This window comes from Vipera berus, assembly GCF_964194415.1.
Source record: "Vipera berus genome assembly, chromosome: 1".
Lineage (NCBI taxonomy): Eukaryota > Metazoa > Chordata > Lepidosauria > Squamata > Viperidae > Vipera > Vipera berus.
The window spans coordinates 113393583-113408868 of NC_138202.1; the positions used below are offsets into that span (position 1 = coordinate 113393583).

At 38.0% G+C, this 15286-nt stretch overlaps 1 protein-coding gene across 3 annotated transcripts in view; it reads left to right on the forward strand.

The window, feature by feature from the left end:
- Window positions 1-15286, forward strand: part of ANO9 (anoctamin 9) — a 69177-nt gene that overhangs the window by 47024 nt on the left and 6867 nt on the right. For all 3 annotated transcript variants that reach the window (XM_081313009.1, XM_081313008.1, XM_081313010.1), the window contains 11 exons: window positions 608-772; window positions 851-887; window positions 1223-1334; window positions 2514-2571; window positions 3090-3187; window positions 5014-5168; window positions 5640-5792; window positions 7170-7317; window positions 9980-10087; window positions 10487-10580; window positions 12076-12188. In XM_081313009.1, the coding sequence (XP_081169135.1) occupies window positions 608-772; window positions 851-887; window positions 1223-1334; window positions 2514-2571; window positions 3090-3187; window positions 5014-5168; window positions 5640-5792; window positions 7170-7317; window positions 9980-10087; window positions 10487-10580; window positions 12076-12188 (1241 nt within the window). The remainder of the gene's footprint in view (window positions 1-607; window positions 773-850; window positions 888-1222; window positions 1335-2513; window positions 2572-3089; window positions 3188-5013; window positions 5169-5639; window positions 5793-7169; window positions 7318-9979; window positions 10088-10486; window positions 10581-12075; window positions 12189-15286) is intronic.

A 15286-nucleotide genomic window follows, 5' to 3' on the forward strand; every position in this document is an offset into this window, starting at 1 on the left:
TTTTTTTTAAAATTCCATTTATATCCCGCCCTTCTCCGAAGACTCAGGGCGGCTTACAAGCTTAGCAGTAGCCTTCATTCTATGTATATGCCTGCTTATTAGGGCTTTCACACACACCCCAAGTGGCATTATTACAAAGTCAGCTTAATTGCCCCCAACAATCTGGGTCCTCATTTTACCTACCTCGGAAGGATGGAAGGCTGAGTCAACCTTGAGCCTGGTGGGACTCGAACCTGCACTAATTGCAGGCAGCCGGTGTTACTTAAGGAGGCATTAGCCCACTGCTCCACCAAGTGGCTGAGAGAAAAAGATTCGTAAGCTACCTGCTGTTCCATCTTCCTATAAAACCTGAACAAATGAGTAAATTTTTCAGAGAGGTAGTATGAATTAGTCAGCAGCTAAACATTAGAGTTTATAGCACTTTAAAGACTAAATAACTTTATTAGTTAATCAATATAGGTCACAAACCATGTGTTTAGATGGAACTGATGTAGTTTCATCATGCTTACCTGAAACTGATGGACCACCTGGCCTTTGGCTGTTCTTCTGATGTTTTCCTTTTTCTTTTCTGGTGCTATTAGTACTTTCTTATATATTTTTTTTTTAGATATGTGTGCTGATTGGAATTGCTCATGCCTTAGTCATCTATCGGGTTGTGGTGACAGTAGTCTTTACTCAGTCCAATTCAAAATTCCTTCAAGAGAAAGCCACTACCGTGGCAGTCCTGACGGGTGCAGTGATGCACTACTTGAGCATCATCATTATGAGCAAGGTACACACCTGCTACTTATTTTGCAGCTGTCTGTTCTGCAGGCACTCTGCACTTGTATAATTTATATTTCTATTGCAGGTGAACAAGTATATTGCACACATTCTCTGTGAACTAGGTAAGAAGCATTCCAATGCTGTGTCCATTCATCCTTCCATTTGAAATATATATGTACTGAATGACTGTAGAGCAGTCTGTTTTCATCTGTGCTGTCCAGCTGTAAAATCTGTGGCTCAAGATAGCCAGTCATGAAAGATGAAGCAAACTGTATCTCAATATAACTAGAAAATATCAAGTTGAAGATTTCCAAGTATAGGGGATGAATGAAGACTCACTACAGAGATGTTCCATGCCGCTTGAAAAATATTTTCTTGAAACTGGTCTCATGCATGAGACCAGATCAGATGTTCCAAGGACTATAGCTGACTGCAGTTTTGTGCCTTTTTTCCCCAGAGAGGCCAAGATCATTCAGCGAGCGAGAGAAAAGCTATACAATTAAAGTATTCACCTTCCAGTTCTTCACCCATTTCTCTTCTCTCATCTACGTTGCTTTCTTCCTAGGGAGGTAAACAGTAAGTAGTAAACTTGGGAGAGTTAGATATTGGGCAACTGTAGGTATTAGAGCTGAATCTCAAGATCTAAGTTTTATGAAAAACTTTGCTACCCTTTTTCTGTAAAATGATTTGTAAAATGGGAGTAATGATGACCTTTTCTTAAAGTTTATTGTGGAGATCTCTTTCCTGTTAGAAACCATTTTCAGCTAGAATCCAACCTTCCTTCTTTTAGAAAAGATTGTTGAGAAGGTGATTGTGCGTTAGCTTCAGTGTATCTTGGATGAAGTAGATTATCTTGATTCCTTTCAGTTGTGTTTCAGACCTGGGCATGGGACTGAAACAATATTGGTCATCCTTTTGGGTGATCCCTGGTGGGAGCGAGATGAGGGTAGTGCATCCACTCAGCAGCTTTTATTACCACTGACTGTAGTCTGTTTTTGGACTGGCTACCACTGACTTGGGGATAAATGGCAATATATTGTGCTGTTTTTCTTCTTTTCTCTGTGGCCGGTTCTAGTCAGTGTGGTTTGGAACTAGAGATTCCACCCTCAGCCCCTAGTGTGTGGGATTCCATAGGGTTTGGTACTCTGCCCACTCCTGTTCAATATATACATGAAGCCATTGGATGAATCATCTGCCTCCATGAGGTGGGATACCATCAATATGCTGAAGATACCCAGCTGTACATTTCCACCCCAGAATTAAGCAATGTTTGGTGTTTGGAAGCTGTGGGGTCTGGATGGGAACCCATAGGCTTCAGCTAAACCCTGGCAAGACTGACTGGCTTTGAGTTTGGGGGCCTTCAGGATCTGGGAACCTACCATCTTCAGTGCAGGATGTGGTGTCATTGTCCCAAACAGAACTGGTGCATATTCTGAAGATCCTTTTGGATTCAGAGCTCCTGCTCAAGGAGCAGGTGGTAGTTGTGGCTAGGAGAACTTTTGTGGAACTTTGGGCTATACACTAGTTGTGTACCATTCCTAAATCAGCAGGCTCTACTCTGTCACTTGTGCTCTGGTCACCTCCCAAATGGATTATTTTAATGAGCTGTCCATAGCTGCCCTGGTTATGACCTATAACACCCCACATAGCATGATACATTTTTAAATGTATCATTCTGTGTATAATGATTATCAAAGCTATTATTAGGTTTTGGAACAATTCATATTTTAATCTCACTTCCTTATTAGGATTAATGGCCGTCCAGGATCTTATGTACGTGTGGCTGGCAAATGGAGACTGGAAGAAGTAAGCTACTTTACTAAGTCCCCTTTTCTACTCCTCTCTTGATCTCCCATTAAATTAATTTCTCATTCATATCTTAGCATATTGGAATGGTTTAAATCTTGGCTCCAGATGAAGATTATTCTGTTACTTAAATCTCACTATAACTTTTGACTTGCACTCTGAACTTTCTATAAAAGTTATCAGAAGGAACCATCCTAATACATGTGTTAATGATAGTAATGGGTAGGTATGGATGCAAGGTGCATAAGACAAGTTCATACACTTAGAACTAATTGGGTCGATCATTCTCAATGTAATATTTGGTCAGATGATTTGGGAGAGGATAAAATGGAGAAAATAAGGACCTTGTATGCTATTTGAGAACTCTTGAGAGGGAAAGCTGGGCAAACATGTAAAAAATGTACAGACGTGCATAATTTTCTAGCTCTTTCCCCATATACCTTTTGCAGAGTGATAGTAGCAAAAAAATGACATTGGAAGCACCCTTTACTTACAACATTTCCCCCCCCCTTTTTTAGTGTCATCCTAGTGGTTGCATTACAGACCTTTTCATTCAGATGTTTGTAATTATGGCATTAAAGCAAACTCTCAGCAACCTCGTGGAGTACTTGCATCCGTAAGTAGATCATTGCACAGTTACAGCTCAAGTGAAACTGGTGTGTGTGTGTTTCAATTCTGGGAAAAGAAATGGTGAATTGTACTTCTTTGGCTTCAGGACAAAGGAGTAGTCTTGTTCTTTAAAACCAATATCTAGGAATGTGGGTGGGGCCTCTCTTCTTTTGGAAGATGTGGTGCAGCCCATATGCTTAAATAATTTAAATCTAGGATAGAACATCCTGCGATGGAATTTTTTTTCTTCAACCTGGGTCTTTGCCTGTGAGATAGGCAGCCTGCATTTTTATATCAAACAATTGGAGAACCATGACATGAAGGAGGCTCTCTTGGAGTTGGCGATTGTGGAATAACAACATTCTGTCCTTTTTTTTTTGCTATTGTGAGTCTTCTCCTGTGCACACATATGGTAACTCTATAAACACTTTGAAGTAGGAAGTGAGGGCAATCCCGTGCTTGTGCTTAAGGGATTATACATATGGTTGCAGCAGTTTGTCCCATTGTGGGAATCCTATTTAAGAGCATCTTGATCTGGTAAACTGCAGGAATCCTATCACAAATATTTCTTGAACTAGTATCAGGCAGCTTCTGCACCAAAACAAAACAGAACAAGAACAACAAAAAACCGTCAGCAGCCAGGGGGCAGCACAGAGACATAATAATGATGTTCAGAGTGGCAGCTTTTTGTGTGATTACAATTACTATGGAGAGTAGGCACAGTTTTTTTTTTGCTTTGCAGTGTAAAGGTACATTAAGCCTCTCTGAAACTTAACCCATTTGATTTCTTTATTCTTCCAGTGAAGTTTGATTGGAAATATGTTGTCAAATTTAGCTAACAACTGAAATTTCTCTGGGACTTTGAAATCCACAAGTGGTTTGGGATCTGGCAATTGCCCACCTCATCATATATAGAGAAGCAAGTTTTTAGAAATTGCCTCACTTCTTAAATGGAACATAGCTAATTGTTTTCAAAGAGTTCCTACATTACACAGGTGAGCATGTTATAGGTCCCATCTACAAAAGAGTTTCATCTGATGGACCCAGGAGGAGAACCTTTTATGCCGTGGCACCCATCCCCTGGAACATCATCCTTCCTGAGGTTAGATTGGCTCAATCATCAGGACCTTGCTGGCACAGGGAGCCTGCAAGATAGTTTTATTGTCTGTGAGCTGTTGGCTGGCCTTTTCCTGCACTTTTTTTTTAAATGAAGTCCTTGCTGCTCTCTGAGCTTGTTTGCTTTCTTGCAGACATTTCATTACCCAACTAAGTTACATCACACTGAAGAACCAAGTTCAGAGCGCACCAAGGACCCCAGTCCTAAGCTATAAGCATTCTCTTCTATTGCTACTTTTTATTGCTTACACAGTTAATTGTTTTAAATTTTATCTATATGCATTTGGTTTTGCTATTTAATGTGTGAGCCATTCAGAGTCAGGTGAGATGGGTGGCTATGTAAATTTAAAGAAACACTAAGGGAAGTGTTACCTCCAGTGTGAATCAAGCCTATGAATAACTGTTTTCTCTGCAGAAACATTCAAATGACTATTTGGAGAGAGATCCGTGAAGTGTTCCAAGTACAGATATGCTAGCCTTTATGAAAAAATATACATTTACCAAAAGTTATAAAAAAGAAAGGCAACTGGTTAGCTGAGAATCTGGGAAAATGGGAGTTGTGAGTTCCACATTTGGGGAAGTCACCAAGTTGCAGGATGGGTTGATTATGTCTATTGTTGGCATCTTTAAGAGTGGATATTCATGAGCAACTTAACAGTAGACAGATGTCTTCTTTTGAATCTTACTTCCCTTAATGTTACATGTTTGCCCCTTCAGCTGCCTGACCTACAAGTGCCGTCTGCTGTGCAGAAAGCCCCAAAGAATTGATGTGGAGCAGACATCCCAGGACTTGTGCAAGGAGGAATGGCTGTGGAACTATCAGCTCAATGAAGTCAATGTCTTCACCTTGTTTGATGAATACATGGAAATGAGTAAGTGAAGTTCAGTGAAAAAGCTCACAGAACATTGTAAGAGTCAGCAACTGGCCATGGGGGCCAAACTAAGGTTAGAATGCTGGCTGTTTTGTCAGTCAAAGCCACATGGTAGTTTTGAGAAACATGAGAATGAAATACTATAGCTGTATTGTTGCACTGATTGCTTTCAGTTTTTCTTATCACTATTGCTTTGAAAGAAATATTCTTGATCGCAATGATAATATTAACATCTTGAATACAACTTGTACAGTTAAAGTATTGGATTGTTGCTCATAAAGCTCAAGCATTCTGAACTAGAGCTCCCATAATGATTTTTAATGTCAGATATTTTTCTCAGAAAAGGTATAGACAAGCTCTTGGACTAGAATATACAGTACAAATCCTTTTGTGCCCAACAAATTTAGTATTCAAAAGCTTATATTCTTTCATTTCCTGCCTCTTTTCAGCCTCTTCTTTATATATCCTTAGTGATCCAGTACAGCTTCACCACTATTTTCGTGGCTGCTTTCCCCCTTGCACCATTTCTGGCCTTTGTCAACAACCTTTTTGAGATTCGGTTGGATGCTATCAAAATGGTGAAACTTCAGAAGCGAATGGTGCCCAAGAAAGCTAACACCATTGGTAAGGTGCAGATCAAAGAGATTTTTTTTCAGCCCATTTGGTAGGTCTGCTTGATGCATCAAAACAGCAATTTTACTGTGATAAGGCATTCTTTCGATACAGCTGCTTTTAAACAAGGAGATAGAATTTGGGGATTGAGTCAAATGCTTTGATGGCCTTTGAGGTCCAGAGCAATACATCAACTCAACAACTAAAACCATTAAAGTACAGCCTTCCAAGTTAAGATCTAGCTGGGTTTGGCCCAGGGTGGATTTGATTTAAACCAAGTCAATTTAAATCATGATTTAAATCACTAGTAAAAAGGCTTGATTTAAATCAATTCGATTTAAAACATAATTTTTAAAGAGCAACTGTCATCTCTGTCCTGCAGCAGCTCCTCCTCTGACCTGCTGTTGACTCACCGACAGTCCCATTCACTTTAATGGGATGGCTGGTGATGTGGCAGTGACACAACAAGGTAAGGGACGTGGCAGGCATCAGGTGAGTGGATGCCCGCTAACAGGTGCTGCCATGGTAGATCTGAAATGACAGGTGCTCTTTAAATGTAAGGACTCATTCTTGCTGGTAGTTAAAATCTTTAATATTGTTATTTGCAAACAAAATGAAGGTTTCCTATTTAGAATAATAAGCTGTCAGGTTAGTAAAACAGTGAGATTTTAGGTTAATAGGTTAATCACACATAGTTGGAGAACTACTTAAACTCTTTTATTTAATTAAAACACTTAGTTTACCAAAAATGTAAATATTGCAGAATATACAGCCTCATGCTACATAACTAAGCTGCATTTCATGCTTAACAAACTAAATTATTAATGTATCTTAAATAGAGAAGTATCTTTTATAGATTTTTACTCCAGAAGCATTTTATTAAAATAAATTTGATAAAAATAAAAACAAATCTCATTTAAATTTTAAAAAATCCGATTATTTTTTTTAAAATTAAAAAAGCGATTATTATCTACCCTAGTTTGGCCACAGCAAAAAGGTCCAGGTAGATGCTATTTGAAGAATGAAAATGAGGAATAAAATATTTCCAGTTTTCTCTCTAAATCAGTGTTTCTCAACCTTTTCAACTTCAATTCCCAGAATTCTCCAGCTAGCATGTTAAAGTTGCCAAGGTTGAGAAACTGCTCTAAATAACAGACGTCACCACATTGTTCCATATTGCTTTTTCTCTCAGAGTGAGAAAATCCTTGATACTCCAATTAATTAATTGCAGCCTATAGTTCATTTATATTCTATATTTTCCACTAATAATGCTCTATTCAAAGCGGTTTGCAGGAAAAGGACTATTCTTTCCTATGAGGGGCAGTCAGGGCAAATTCTCTTTGTTCCACATATTGACTAAGACTCTTTTGTTTTTCATTCCCTTTACAGGTATCTGGTACTATATCCTAGAAACAATTGGTATACTTTCTGTCATTGGCAATGGCTTAGTTATTGCCATCACCTCAGATTTCATTCCCATGCTGGTGTACCGATATACAGTCAGTCCATGCAAGCAGAAGAATAATACTGGCATTGAGTTAGTATTATCTGAAATTCTAACATGGCTGTTGAATATAATGTATACTTTATTTATTCTTTATTTAAATAGATATATTTTTCATAGTTTTCCTCTAAGCTTATGGCTAGTAGGATAAAAGATATGGATAATCTTTATTGTTATTATCATATGAATATAACTGAGTTTCATAAACATTATATATTTGTAAGGATTAGTGACCTAGTATTTGTAGTGGACCCTGTTGCTTCTCTTCATGATAATGATAATGATAATGATAATGATAATAATAATAATAATAATAATAATAATAATAATAATAATAATAATAATAATAATAATAATAATAATAGGACCTTGGAGGTCATCTAGTCCAACCCCCTGCTCAGGCAGGAAACCCTATACCATTTCGGACAAATGGCTGTCCAGTCTCTTCTTAAAAACTTCCAGTGTTGGAGCATTCACCCCCTCTGCTATCATGTCACCCCTAGTCCTTCTCTTCATTAAACTAGACATACCCAATTCCAGCAACCATTCCTTATATGTTTTAGCCTCCAGTCCCCCAATCATCTTTGTTGCTCTTCTCTGTACTCTTTCTAGAGTCTCAACATCTTTTTTACATCTTGGTGACATGACATGTTTATCTATGGTAAATAATTGTAAACAACTCAATTCAATGGCTTAATTCACATGATATGTTGAACCACATCGACTGGGTTCCCACTACTAAGCAATCTAGAATGTAGTTGAATAGCTGAGTGTCATGTGCATGTGGCCTCTTGGTGTTAGACTTCTATCAAGTAGATAGATTAAAACGAAGAAAACAATTAGAATTGTTTCTGTTTCTTTTCTGTGCTTGAAAACCTCAGAAAAGGAAGTTTTCTAGACTGGCCACATTTTGTGAAATATGTATGACAGAATATCTTTGCCTCTTCCTCACAAAAAATAAAACCAGTATTGTCCCATTATTGAAGGCCTTCATTTAATCATATTACATGCATGTCCTCAAAAGTATGGCACAGAGGAAAAATATCTCCCATGTTTGACCACCAAAGAACCCAGTGGCTTTTAAGTGCTTCCTAACTTAATCCAGATGCATACCGATGAAATATTTTCTTCCATGTTTCATGTAATAATGAAATTACAATATTAGGGCAGATTATTGTATTAGGCAAGTAACTTGAATTTGCAATTGGAAATTTGAAACATGGCATATTTATCAATGTTGCTAATAGGAACTCCAAAAGAATTAAGATGTGTAAATATATAGTGTGATGAATAGGACTGGACATGGAAATGGAGCCGTCTTTCAAGATCATTTCAAATCTTATTCCATGGCAGTGGGTCCAGCAAAGAGGACTTACTTTTTGGCCTGTATTCTGCACAGAACAGAGTGGCGAAGCTGATAATGCACAGAATCTCCTCTTTAATGATGCAGAGTGAGATAGAGCTATAAGAGAGGTTCAATGGGGGCATTTTTTATCATTCTTAGCAGTCAGAGTTGCCTCAATTTGGACTCCAATATTAGGACAGGTAGTAGTAGGTTGTCTTGGCTGCTACTTATGGATTATTTCCAGCTTGGACCTGAGGATATGTATGATGAGAGATGTGAACCACCACTTATTTGGTCAAGCTTTTCCTTTCCTGGTTGTCAAATCTGTCTGTCTGTCTGTCTGTCTGTCTGTCTGTCTGTCTGTCTGTCTGTCTGTCTGTCTGTCTGCCTGCCTGCCTGCCTGCCTGCCTGCCTGCCTATCTATCTATCAGTCTGTCTGTCTGTCTGTCTGTCTGTCTGTCTGCCTGCCTGCCTGCCTGCCTGCCTGCCTATCTATCTATCTATCTATCTATCTATCTATCTATCTATCTATCTATCTATCTATCTATCTATCTATCTATCTATCTCCTTGAACCCTGGATTTGTTCCTGCACACTTTTGAAGAAAGACCTTTATTGACAAAGTCATTTCTTGACCCAGAAGTCCTTTTCAATTATAGCCCAGTATCAAATATTCCATTCTGGAATCTGAAATATTATTGAGAAAGTGGACTGATTTTCTGGATTAATTTCAGTCAGGGTTTCATCTGGAATATGGTACTGAGACTGCTTTGGTCAGCTTGGTATATAACTTAGGTAGATCATCTACTTCTCCTGGAGCTCTCAGCAACTTTTGATAATCAACCACGGTATGCTTCTGGGCCTTCTGGCAGAGTTGGGTCATGGGGCTATTGTTTTGCAATGGATCAAGTCCTTCCTCTTAAGACATGCCCAGAAGCTGGTACTGCAAGAGTGGTTGAACAGCTATGTCACTGACTTATGGTCTCCTCCAGAGTTCTATGTTGTCCTCTGTTTTATGTAATATCAACATTAAACTGAAGGAGGCCATTAGACTTTGGAAGTGAGATGCTATCAGTACACCAATAACACCAAGCTTTATTGCTCCTTCCCTTCTAATAGCTGTATGTAAGCATTTGTTATTTAAATGATAGGGTTTGATTTTAATTGCATTAAACTTATTTTGTGGGCATTTGAATTTTTGATTGTTGTTAAGTTACCTTGGATATTAGAATGAACCAAAAGGGAATAGAAATGATTAAATAAAAATCTCTTATGGTCCCAGATTAAGTGTGTTACAACCTGCAGAACTGACATATTGCACACTGATTGTTGCTTTGTTGTGCTTTCACAGCTGTTTGACAGGTTATGTCAACCACAGCCTTTCAGTTTTCAATGTCCAGCACTTTGAGAATACTGTGAATCTGACGGATCCAATGGGGAATGAGATAACCCACTGCAGGTATTGGCTAATCCCTATCAATGATCCTGTGCCTCATATTCAAAATAGAAAAGTACACAGCAGGCCAGACAATGTTTTTGGGTGTAGACTGCCTCCTTTTCTATAATTTATATTCAGCACTGCAGTGACAGGACTGATTTTTACCAAAACTGATTTTACATATATACACGTACTAGGGTTTATTATATGCTACTTCTGTTTTACCTGACTATGCTCAGAGCTCTTTAGAAGTTAAACAATAAATTACATTAAAATAAACAATATTAGAACAAACTTTACATTCTAAGAGCCTTTGCCTACTGAAGGAAAAAAAGCAATTCTAAAGCAGAGGAAAAAGTATGTCAAGTGGGAAAAATAAATAAATGGTGAAGTTTACCTGTTTCTATTCATTTTATCCAGGTACCCAGATTACCGAAACAGTGATGACTACAATCATTCTATTGAGTTTTGGCATATTTTTGCTGCACGTGTTGCCTTTCTATTTGTATTTGAAGTAAGTGTTTGAGTTACAAAAGTATGGACTTAGTCAGGTGCAGACAGCAAAGTCTATAGAGTTAGTTTCAGGGGAACTATTTATGAGCATGGACAACCACTGAAGAACACTATTGAAGACTAATGTACAAAACCTTCTACCAAAAGGCAACCTATGTCTGTAAGGCTTTCCCATCTGCCCCCCCCCCCGGCCTCTCTTCAAGTTCCACCACATTTCTTTATCTGAAAAAGCATCTCTTCCTTCACAGGTATTGTGCTGTCTTTCTTTGTGTGTATGAAAGGAAAGTAGAATGGGTTGTGTGTAAGAGTAAGAATGGAGCATGATAGAGAGCAAAACAAGAGTGGGGTGGGGAAAGGGCATCAACACCTGCATCCAAGCAGTGGACTTGAACTGTGATCTTCTTAACAGTTGTTGACATATGGCTTCCAGCGTGAACATCCAGAGCCAATATAGCCTGCCTTAATGGTCTGTGGTTTTACTAGATGCTTGATTACTTCAGTAGGACGTATCACACTGAAAGCGTTTGTCTCCTTCAGCGAAGTGTGATTGAAATCCAGATCAATTCAGTTGCTTCATCATAAACTGATTATTAGTTGAAATCTATCTACAAACACTTGCCTTTTAACAGTTTCATAGCAGGAACTCAGGACTTTATACTGCAGCAGATAAATCAGGATGGAATTTAACCACTTGACCAGAGAAATTGACCAGTGCAAATATCCTGTTTTAAAGAAGCTGCTGATGCCAGAACATTTGCAATGTCCCCCCCCAAAAAAGCTCCAAATCTGTTTGCAGATAGGAATCCCTTGTTATCTGCCAAATATTTGAGAGGCCAGATCTATTTAGATTAGAGATGAAATTATGTTTTGTTCTAGGATATGAGCATCATTAGAATGAGTTATCAATAGAAAATATTTTATCTCATACCTTGAATCCAAAATTCAGAAGGCACCACCCAGTGGTAGGATTCAGCCAGTTCGCACCAGTTCGGCAGAACCAGTAGCTAGCTTTTTGTTGCCCAGGCCCAGAATGGACTTCTGGAAGCAGCATCCACACAGAGAACCGGTTGTTCACATATTTGAATCCGACCACTGGCACCACCTTATCGTAGTAGGATTTACATTTTGTGCTAATCCATAATGTGTGGTTTAGTTTGGCTTGATGTATGATTTCTAAAGTTTGGGTTTAGGCTTCATGTATAAATTAAACCACTATGACTTATTTGATAAACTATAAACTAACAGTTAAATCAGAGTTGGCCCAAAGAGGGTTCCTGACCATTGCATCTGGATGATCTATGATGATTTCCATATGATGGTTGATTTATAATGCTATTATCATTCTGAACTCATATACAGTAGTAATGAAATTAATCCATGTTCCAGGTAGTTTAGAAGAGCAGTTTGCTTTATTGCGATTAAATATTGTCTACTCTAGAAGATAAAGCAGATTCTGCCTTAAGGAATAGTATGATAATTCTCAGATCCTTTTCCAGCATGTGGCTCTTTGTGTTAAACTAATTGCGGCATGGTTTGTGCCTGATGATCCCAGAAGTGTTAAAAATGACCATCTGAAAGAAAAACGCAAGAAACTAAAGCTAAAGCTGAGGTAAGTGTTTATCAACTACAAAACTCTCAGAGATACAGCATTGAATATGAAGATTGCCAGTTGACAATTAGGAACATTCATCTTTTCCAAATGTATCCATCTTCTTTGCTTTGCCATTGAAACATATTAATTAGCTAAATATTTGTAACAGTAGCAAATATTTCAGACATGTCAAACTCGCGACGTCATGCGACGTTGTGCAACGTATCGGGACGGTTTTGCCATTGCTGGCAATGGGATGGGTGCGGCTTCTGGATGATGCATCCGGCCTGCAGGCCAGCAGTTTGACACCCCTGAAATATTTGATTGTAAAAAAGTTTATTCCCCAAGCACCTTTTCAGAAATAAAGGGGCCAAGACTAGGATTAGTACAGTAAAAAAAACTTGTTTGCTTTGGCTATTGGAGTTCTTGCGAGCCCTGAGTTGATGCTGCACAGCAGGGGTGTCAACTGCCAGCCTGCGAAACTGCATCCACCCCAGCAAAAAAGTCGTGAACCGTCACATGTCACATGACGTTGTGAGTTTGACACCCCTGCTGTACAGTATATTAACTGTTTTTTTTATTTTTATTAAAAAGTTTTACAATACATTTTATCTTTAACAAACCAAGAAAAGAAAAAAAAAACCCTCCCCAACCCCTCCCTCCCTTTCCCCTCCCCCCCCACTTCCCAGAGCAAAATACAGGGTATAAAAATACAAACAATCATAATCTAACTTACGCAAACAATCCTAAACTATTTAAACTACCGAACTTTAACTCATATAAGTAAACTCCAAACATATATATATATATATATCATATCAATAATTATACAAATACAAAATAATACTTTCCAATCTAATACCAAAACACAGGGTATAAAAATACAAACAATCATGATCTAACTTACGCAAACAATCCTAAACTATTTAAACCAGAGGTCTTCAAACTCGGCCCTTTTATGACTCGTGGACTTCAACTCCCAGAATTCCTCAGCCAGCATGCCTGGCTGAGGAATTCTGGGAGTTGAAGTCCACGAGTCATAAAAGGGCTGAGTTTGAAGACCCCTGATTTAAACTATCAAACTTTAACTCATATAGGTAAATTCCAAACATACATATATATATCATATCAATGATTATTCAAATACAAAATAATACTTTCCAATCTAATACCCAATAAAAACAATCCCAGATAAACCAATTTATATCAATTGTCTAAAACTATTCCTCATTCCAACTAAGCTTTAAATTCATATTATCCTAATGCGTTATACAACTTAAAATACCATAGATTACTTTCCAAACTTAAATTTTTTTTATATAATCACATCATTCTTATATTCTTATATTCTATTACCTATTCCAATATTACCCATAAAAATATTACAAGTTAGCTTCAATCACAAAGAAAACAATTTATATCAATTTTATAAAACTATTCTTCTATCCAACTAAGCTTCAACATACTAAAACCAGGTTTATACCACCTTCCCTTCTCCTAATGTATTATACAACTTAAAATACCATACATTACCTTCCAAGCTTAAAATTTTTCATCCAAATAACAAATCATAACCTACAGAATATCAATAAACACTACTACAAATCTTCCCAATTAACTTTTCATAATCATCTTAAAACTAAAGAAACACAAAATATTACATAATTATTTTATAAGGGTAAAAAATATATCCCCAAATATTTAGTCCTTCTAGCAATTCCAATTCCCATAATCCTTATTACATTATTGTCTCTTACAGTTATGTGACTAAATCTTCAGGCTTGATTCATTCGTCCAGAAGCAGCACGCCTCTTCCAATTTCTGGCCTTCTCCAGTGATAATGAAATTTCACCCACTCCTGTACTTTTCACATCTGTCTGCATTAACCCTTCAGCAACTTGCGGGTTCTCTCTGGAACGTTGAGACTCTCTCATCTTTTTTCTTTGTAGATTCCAAAGATGGTATGGGGATTGCTTTTAAAACATTACTGTAGAAATCACGTGCCTGAATCTCCGTGGTAAAACAATACCTCGTACCTTCATAGGTCACCACCATACCCACTGGTATTTGCCATCTAAACTTGATATCACGTCGTCTCAATTCTTGTGTCAAAAAAGCAAATTCCTTCCTTTTTCTTAAAATCTTTGCAGGGATCTCTTTTAAAATCAGAACTTTTTGCTCAGCAATTACAAAATCAATATTGTAGGAGGCCTGGATAACTTCATTTCTAATCATTCTCTTTGTAAAATAAACCACCACATCTCTGGGTAGTTTCCTTTGTCTTGCGATCCACGAATTAACACGGAAGATTTTATCTATATCTTGCATTATTTCATCTGCTGGTCGCTTCAACACCCCTTCCAAAGCCTCAGAAACCATTTTCTTCAAATTTTCCTTAGGATTTTCTTTCAGACCTCTAATCCTTAAAGCAAATTCCATCTGTTAATACTGTGTCGAAATCAAATCATAATCCATTTTCTCTATCACATTTTCAGTTTCTGTCATTTTGGCTTCCAATCTAATATCATTTTGAGCAAGATCTTCCACTCTTTCATCCAAAATCTCAATACTTTTAACCATGCTTTGTATTGCAGATGTGATGTCTGCTCTCATTTCTGTTAATTTCTCTGTAAACTTCTCCTCCAACGTTTTCTCCATTATCTCAACAAATTGCTGCATTTGCTTTCCCATAGTCTCTTGCAACAGATTCTGCAAATCTTTTGCTGTAAAAGCTGATACAGATTCAGATGCAGAGGACAATGAAGTTTTCACCAAAGACTGCTGCCTCAAGGCAGGAACTTTAGAAGATATAGCCGCCATTTTCACCCTCTATTGTTAACTACGCACTTTCACTTACAGATTCAGCAAAGTCCATTGAGTTAAAGATCAAAACATCATCTTCACCAAAATCTCCTGCATTGCTCTGCCTGCGTCCTCGTTCTCAAAAGCTCTTCCTTGCTAGCAGGGATGGTTGCAAACGCCCTGTTCTGCTCCAAAAAACCCGGAGCAGAGGCGCCTCGCAGTCCGGAGCATGCCTAGGCTTCAGGGGGGCTCAATCCTTCCGCCGCCAAAACTCTAAGTTCTGGCGGCCCCGGAGAGCTCTACCCCTACCTGGA